The sequence below is a fragment of the Mus caroli genome, unplaced genomic scaffold (assembly GCF_978045245.1).
Source record: "Mus caroli unplaced genomic scaffold, Mus_caroli_1 scaffold_6, whole genome shotgun sequence".
NCBI lineage: Eukaryota > Metazoa > Chordata > Mammalia > Rodentia > Muridae > Mus > Mus caroli.
The window spans coordinates 10429317-10437828 of NW_028227261.1; the positions used below are offsets into that span (position 1 = coordinate 10429317).

Here is an 8512-nt window from a genome sequence, read left to right on the forward strand (position 1 = left end):
TTTGGATGGGTGTTCCTTCCTTGTAGTTAGACAACTTGCTATAAACCAATCAGCTTAAAGGCCAATATTCCTTTATACTCTTACCCAATCACATAATGTTAAAGCTTGGAAAATCCCCCTTATGTTTTTCTTTTTGTCTTTTTCTTTTTTCTCCTTTATAAATGCCATTACCCAAGGGATCACTCTCCTATCTGGTTGTATCAGGTAGGTTTGTGGCCTAAGCTGGAGCTTCAATAAAAAACTCTTATGCATCAGAGTTGTGATTCCTGGTGGTCTCTTTGGGGAATTTGAGATCTGGGAACAGTTGCTCATTCAGCCTTTTACAAAAATGTTTCTGTAACATTCTGTCTTCACACAAGTCACCTTGATGACAGTCTGTTGTTCCCCAAGGTAATGGCTTTGATTTTTTTCCTGATTAAACTTCCCAAATTCTTTAGTTAAAAGGCTATACCACAACATAGTTTTAAAACTGCACATTACAGTTGTGTAATTGTTGCCTGCACCCTACTGAGACCCTTGGGGTGGTGGAAAGAAGGCACAGAATCAAAGAAACAGATTCTGGGAATCAGGCAAGTGGCAAATGCAGACTCCTTTATTGCAAATACTGCACAAACTATTATACTCCCATCTAAGCCTGATCAAACTTCGGGGGTCTTGAGCCGTGATGGCAGTTAAAAAAATTAGCTAATGAATGTTGTTATCAAAGGCATTTAGAAACTATCTAGGCTATCTATAAACAAGATACAACAGAGGTTGACAATTTAGCTCTACATCAAGGAGACACTGCTGATAAGACACCAACAGCCTTACCATGGAGGTGGTTGAATGACCCACCCATTTGGATTGATTGTATATGACAACTGAAAACCAACAGGCATTAGAACAGCTAGTCCAAGAGTAGCTGGTTGCTCAGCCTATAGAGTAAACCACCAAACCTTGGAATTCTCAGGCAGTTGTCATTTAAAAATATCTGGAAAATGGAGGTTGTTGAGAGGTCTCAGAGCAATTAAAAATGTTATTCAGCCAATGAGATCCTTGCAGCCTGGAATCCCATTGCATTCTCCTGGAAAGAATGTTTGATGAAATTTAAAAAAAAAAAAAGAATCTCGCCTTGCTAGGGATTGCAAATCGCCCCTGAAAAAGATACAAAGAGTGGATTCTATTAATTATCCAGGATACAGAATAAGTCTGCAAAAGGTTAGGCCACAAAAGGTGCAAATCAGGAAAAACCAATTGAGGACTCTTAATGATTTTCAGAAGTTATTAGGAGATATTAACTGGCTGTGGCTTATGATTACTGGATACTCGAAGCACACTTCACATCTGCAAGCATATTTATAGGATAAAGAATATGCAGTCTGAGTGGCTCAGTTTGCCAGGTACTCTTTTAAGTATAACTTTTCTTAATTGGATCATTTAAATTAAATATACAGAATGTTATCAGTTTTACTAGATATTTTGAGGATTGCATTAAAGACCTTACATAGTTTCCTTTTTGAAATGGATTATTTCTGTCTCAATGAAAGTGTTACACAATACTATCTTCTGACTTCCAACTTGTCTTCATCTTGTAATATCTGAGGGTGAACAAGTAAAAAAAAAAAAAAAAACTGTGTCATGAAAAGCTTTCTACATTTTCACATGTTCAGAGTTTCTCCCTGCATAAATAGTTGACATTATCTAAGATTTGAACATTGCATGAAAATTTTCATAAGATTTTCATAATCATACTAATTCTCTAGTGTGGAGCCTCAAGTGTTGTCAAGAATACACTGTGAATAAAACATATGCCACATTTTCCCCAACAGAAATACTTTCCCCTAAAAAGTTCTTAGATGTTCTCTCTATCCTGAAGTGAAGTCAAAGATATTTCTTCATACAATGCATGAGTTAAGTTTCTAGCCTGTAAGTATTCACTGTTACAGTCTAGGAACTAGGCCAAAAGGAAAGGATTCATACCTACAATATATTTGAAAAGTTTGTCTTCTCTAAGTATTCTCTAATGAATTTTAAGATGATGTATCTTGGTAAAGGATTGTCTCGTTCACTTCATTTATAAATATTCTCTACTGTATGAAAAAATTCATGATTTCTCAGACTGACATTGTGAGTATTGTATTTGTCACATACAAACTATTTGTAAGGTTTCTCTCCTGTATGAATTTTCTGATGATATTTAAGATGGGATTTTTTGGTAAAGCATTTGTCACATTCACTGCATTTGTAAGGTTTCTCTCCTGTATGAATTCTCTGATGAGTTCTCAGACTGCCTTTTACAGTAAAGCATTTGTCACATTCACTGCATTTATAAGGTTTCTCTCCTGTATGAATTCTCTGATGAATCCTCAGACTGCCTTTCAAAGTAAAGGATTTGTCACATTCACTGCATTTGTAAGGTTTCTCTCCTGTATGAATTCTCTGATGAATTCTCAGATGGCCTTTTTCAGTGAAGCATTTGTCACATTCACTGCATTTGTAAGGTTTCTCTCCTGTATGAATTTTCTGATGAATTCTCAGACTGCCTTTTCTAGTAAAGCATTTGTCACATTCACGGCATTTGTAAGGTTTCTCTCCTGTATGATTTCTCTGATGAAATCTCAGATGGCCTTTTTCAGTAAAGCATTTGTCACATTCACTGCATTTGTAAGGTTTCTCTCCTTTATGAATTCTCTGATGAATATTAAGATGGTATTTTTGGGTAAAGCATTTGACACATTCACTACATTTGTAAGGTTTCTCTCCTTTATGAATTCTCTGATGAATATTAAGATGGTATTTTTGGGTAAAGCATTTGTCACACTCACTGCATTTGTAAGGTTTCTCTCCTGTATGAATTCTCTGATGAATTCTCAGATTGCCTTTTACAGTAAAGCATTTGTCACATTCACTGCATTTGTAAGGTTTCTCTCCTGTATGAATTCTCTGATGAATTCTCTGATGGCCTTTTATAGTAAAGCATTTGTCACATTCACTGCATTTGTAAGGCTTCTCTCCTGTATGAATTCTCTGATGCCTTTTCAGACTGTATTTGTCAATAAAGCATTTGTCACATTCACTACATTTGTAAGGTTTCTCTCCTGTATGACTTCTCTGATGAGTTCTCAGACTGCCTTTTTCAGTAAAGCATTTGTCACATTCATCGCATGGGTAAGGTTTCTCTTCTGTATGAATTCTCTGATGAGATCTCAAAATACATTTTTGGGTAAAGCATTTGTCACATTCACTGCATTCGTAAGGTTTCTCTCCTGTATGAATTCTCTGATGAATTCTCAGACTGCCTTTTTCGGTAAAGCATTTGTCACATTCACTGCATTTGTAAGGTTTCTCTCCTGTATGAATTCTCTGATGCCTTCTCAGTTTGCCTTTTTCAGTAAAGCATTTGTCACATTCACTGCATTTATAAGGTTTCTCTCCTGTATGAATTCTCTGATGAATATTAAGATGGGATATTTGAGTAAAGCATTTGTCACATTCACTACATTTGTAAGGTTTCTCTCCTTTATGAATTCTCTGATGAATTCTCAGACGGCCTTTTTCGGTAAAGCATTTGTCACATTCACTGCATTTGTAAGGTTTCTCTCCTGTATGAATTCTCTGATGAATTCTCAGACTGCCTTTTTCGGTAAAGCATTTGTCACATTCACTGCATTTGTAAGGTTTCTCTCCTGCATGAATTTTCTGATGAATATTAAGATGGGATTTTTGGGAAAAGCATTTGTCCCATTCAGTACATTTGTGAGGTGTATAATAGGAGGATTCTAGAATCACACTGCTAAGCTTGTTCCATTTAGAAGACTTCTCTTGAATATTCATGTGTTCAAGAACAATGTACTGGCTGTCTTGATCCATGACCTTCTCATACTTTCCATGTATGCAATGATTTTCTGAAAAGAAAAAAAAACAACAAATGAAAAATAAGGGCAATTAGAGGTGATATGAATTACTTATATAAGGAGTAAGGGACTCAATAATCAGTGATCTCATGGATTCCTACTCTCAAGAGAGGTTTTCCTCTCTCTCTCTCTCTCTCTCTCTCTCTCTCTCTCTCTCTCTCTCTCTCTCTTTTGAATCATTACATGTAGAACCCAAATATGATTTATATCAAATGTCTGGAAATGATAATAGCCTGCTAAATGTTATTTTCAAATTGGACAGCATACCCACCTCAAATATAATGACCCAGAATTGCTCCTGTCTTAAGGAAAAAGAGGGACAAAGAATGGAAAAGAGACTGAAGGGAAGGCCATCTGGATATCTCAGAGCATTTACATAAACACATAGTAGGAAAACTCAAAGAAAGAAACAGGAATTCTACAAGAAGTTCATTCTTACCCACAAACAACAGATTGTTGTAATTCTCCAACATCACATCCATGTATAATGACCTCTGAGAAAAACTGAGACAATCCCATTCCTCCAGTGAGAAGTCCAAGGCCACGTCCTTGAAGGTTAACAGACCCTGGAATAGAAAACTACCTATCTGATACTGGACAAAAATACTTTTTTACTTTACAAAAAAACTAATTAAGATATCCTTTTGGGGGGCTGGTGAGATGGCTCAGCGTTTAAGAGAACTGACTGCTTTTCCAAAGGTCATGAGTTCAAATCCCAGTAACCACATGGTGGCTCACTACCATCTGTAACTAGATCTAACACCCTCTTCTGGAGTGTCTGAAGACAGCTACAGTGTACTTACATATAATAAATAAATAAATCTTAAGAAAGGAAAAGAAAAGAAAAGAAAAGAAAAGAAAAGAAAAGAAAAGAAAAGAAAAGAAAAGAAAAGAAAAGAAAAGAAAAGAAAGGATATCCTTTTTGGGGCTGGAGAGATGGCTCAGTGGTTAAGAGTCCCGCCTGCTCTTACAAAGGTCCTGAGTTCAAATCTCAGCAAACACATGGTGACTCACAGCCATCCATAATGAGATCCTATGCCCTCTTCTGGTGCATCTGAATAAAGCTACAGTGTATTTAGATATAATAATAAATAAAATTTTAAAAAGATATTCTTTTTGATGCAGATTAGGAAGGAAAATATGAAGAACAAATGTTTTCTAAAAGTGCTATGGAAATGTGTCTATAGATACGAATTGCTGCTCTTCCACAGACAGTCTATAGAATGACTTACTAAAATGCTCACATTTAGAAAGGCTCTCTAATTAAGAAAAGAAAAAAAAAGAAAAAGAAAAAAAGAAAAAAGAAAGGCTCTTGTCTTCATGAATTTTCTGTGATTTACTGAGACCTTCACAGCACATGAAAGATTTGCCACCATCATTCTTTTCAAAACTTTTGGTGTGCAGTTTGGATGGTATACTGTCTTTTAATGTCATCTATTATGAAATTTAACTCCCAGCACCACGTGGCACTAAAACAGTAGATTGTTAAACCCAGTTTGTTAAAAATCCAATGATCTCTTCTGAACACTACTGACAGGAGAAATACATAGCACATATGCATACATTCAGGCAAATGTAAGCAACGTATATTGAAGAGAAATTAACTTTATTCAAAGAAACTTTCTAGAGTACTAATAAACTTCCTTATATTTCTTTATCTCTGAGAATGCATGATATAAATTCAAAAGCAGTAAACATTTATAGAATATAACATGTACTTTTGATGTCTAGATGCAGTAATGTAGCTTTATGATATATGGGTTGATATTAAACAGAATCTCATTGTCCCATTAGAGATAGTCAAGTTATGATAAAAAATATGCTTTCAAATTTTACAATGTCCACTTTGTTCAAATATGGACACCAGCTTAGTCTTATGTGCAGCTGTATCTCACGTCTGTATTACAACATGTCCATTTGACAATCTGAGGCCTAAGTTCAATGCTACACAAGTTCTAGAAGAAACAGGTAGAATACAAAATGCAGAAATAATGGATGGACTAAATGACTAAGCTTTTTCTTTAAGCACAATAGAACTGCATCATACACTGAACGTTCCATGACACAGAAAATCAAATGGTTTTGGAAATTATTTTATGAAAATATATTCAAAATCATAAAATAGAAAAAAAAAACAGTATTAGGGAGCTTTAAAATTATTTAACATTTTACATATGTTGGCATAATCAATATGCATAATAACAATTTCAATAATACCACATGGTCTTTCACTATAAAATGATTAGATATGTATGTATAAGCACATAACATATGTGACAATGCATTCCAATGAAGTATAATCATTTCTTGATCATTTTGTGTTTTTAAATTCAGGGAGAATTATACTAAATATTCATTAAAATTTAATGACTTATTCATCACTGTATTAACTTAACTGAAAATTTCAATCTTCTAATTATATTTTTTTCTTCAGAATTTAGCCATATGTATATAAGAATTGCATCTTTCATAGAGAAGTATGATTTGTAATTCTACCTTTGTTTATCAAAAATTATAATATACAGACTATATATTGTCTTTATTGCAAATATGCCTTTTTTTTTTGAGAAAAATGTAAGCCTGCGACATGAACAAATAATTAAAGGGTAAAGGGTACTTGCTGTTTCTACTTTAAAAACTAATCTAATTCTCTCTAAATATATTGCAGCTCACTATTATGCCTTAATTCAGTCCCAAAGCGTTTGGGGCTGTACTCATGGTTTTAGGGGCATAATGTATCATTCAGTGTAAATAAAAAACATTCAGATATACACTTATGTACTTAAAGAAGATAGTATTGTAATGAAAAATCGAAACATTGCCACAACCCTTCAGTTTTCCCTATGTAATGCACAGCTTGGCTGAAGCAGATTAGCATAGATTATATCAAGCCTTTCACTTCTAAAGAAAAATAGACAAAAAATAAGAAAGGACATTCCTACCTGGCATGGTGGCACACGCCTTTAATCTCAGCACTCGGGAGGTACCCAGGCAGGCGGATTTCTGAGTTCGACGCCAGCTTGGTCTACAGAGTGAGTTCCAAGACAGCCAAGGCTACACAGAGAAACCCTGTCTCGAAAAAAAAAAAAAAAAAAAAAAAGGGGCTGGTGAGATGGCTCAGTGGGTAAGAGCACCCGACTGCTCTTCCAAAGGTCCAGAGTTCAAATCCCAGCAACCACATGGTGGCTCACAACCATCCGTAACGAGATCTGGCGCCCTCTTCTGGAGTGTCTGAAGACAGCTACGGTGTATTTACATATAATAAATAAATAAATCTTTAAAAAAAAAAAAAAAAAGAAAGGACATTCATTTATGTTTGTAAATTGATGGTTTATGTACAGCACCATAGCTATCCTCTCTAGAAAATTTTACTAATATAGTTCATGTGATGAAATACAAAGGTGAAGAAAATGGGACTTAAAGTTATTTCTGAAACCAAAAAGAGAGGAAAATAACAATTTCTATATTGAGAATTTTCCACAGGGACAGTGTCTCTCTTGAGACAAATAGATTTCAGGTGTCAAGTGTGATTACTGAGTGACATGAGGTGTGAAAAAAGAGTTGTGAGAATACTGAAGTCTGTATCAGCTCACAATCACAGTAATGGTAAAAGAAAGACATTTTCCTTCCATCATCTGTGACCCTAGGGAGCTAATAATATATTTACTATTAGGATTCAAAACAGTGGATCTCTTATAATTTTACCTTCTACAAATTCTACTCTTTCATATCTTCTTTAGTGATGTGAATTTCTATATCCTCATTCACAAGCTAGAAACCTGACCTTCCCTGAAATGCCATTTATGTAGCACAAGAGACCTTACTTCACACTAATACAAAAGGACAGAACTTATTCAACATAGAAAATATCCATCAATACGTTCTTTGAGCATCATTCCAATAGATCCTTTTTGAAACATGCAGGTATCTAGTCCAAGGGAATTATATGTCCTCACAATATAAAATCAAGTTAAAATATAAAGATGATGTATACATGAAAGACCAGAATATTAAACTTTCACTATTACAGAAGAAAATAAAGATCATAAAAAATAAGCCCTTTAGATAATATTCCATATGTGGAGAATAAAACATTTGGATGATTTGAATAAAAAGTTGTTTTTTGTTTTTTTGTTTTTTTAAAGAAATGTGGAAAGGACACTGACCTGTGGCATGTTTAGCAGAGACACACTCATTCTTTTTGTTGAACTTCTCCCAGGTTCTGTCTGAAGAAAAAAGATTGAATTCTTCTTGAAATTTCATATCAAGAATTGAACGATTCAAAAATGAAATAAATACAACTCCTTACAGAAAATGCTAAACCATATTTTTAAAAAATTAAATGCAAAATGATACCAGGAATCTTGACAACGTTTGTACAGCCATGAAAGCAAGTAATAATATGTTTAGAGTGTACCTGTAACCTAGTTCCTGCCCACCAACCTAGATTCTCAAAGCTTATTCATAACACCTAATATGGAAATCCCTGCCACCTGACCTAAATGACACATAGTAAAAGAAAATTGAGAGCCTGTAGCTAAAGCAATATGACAATGTTAATAAAATTTCCCTACCCAAATCACTAATACAATAGCAATACTCATGACAAAATGAATTAT

At 34.4% G+C, this 8512-nt stretch overlaps 1 protein-coding gene across 6 annotated transcripts; it reads right to left on the minus strand.

Moving 5' to 3' along the window:
* Positions 1–2133: 2133 nt before the first annotated feature.
* LOC147004103 (uncharacterized) lies at positions 2134–8089 on the minus strand. Of its 6 annotated transcripts, XM_085838649.1 has the most exons (6): positions 8060–8089; positions 4333–4459; positions 3615–3884; positions 3195–3530; positions 2801–3110; positions 2598–2652 (listed from the first exon to the last, which is right to left on the minus strand). In XM_085838649.1, the coding sequence occupies exons 1-6, from the start codon at positions 8087–8089 to the stop codon at positions 2598–2600; spliced, it is 1128 nt and encodes a 375-aa protein (XP_085694775.1). The 6 variants fall into 6 exon arrangements, with proteins under 6 accessions (XP_085694772.1, XP_085694771.1, XP_085694773.1 ...); XM_085838646.1 differs by having other exon boundaries at positions 2134–3494; positions 3645–3884; XM_085838645.1 differs by having other exon boundaries at positions 2134–3110; positions 3195–3884.
* Between the last annotated feature and the right edge of the window lie 423 nt (positions 8090–8512).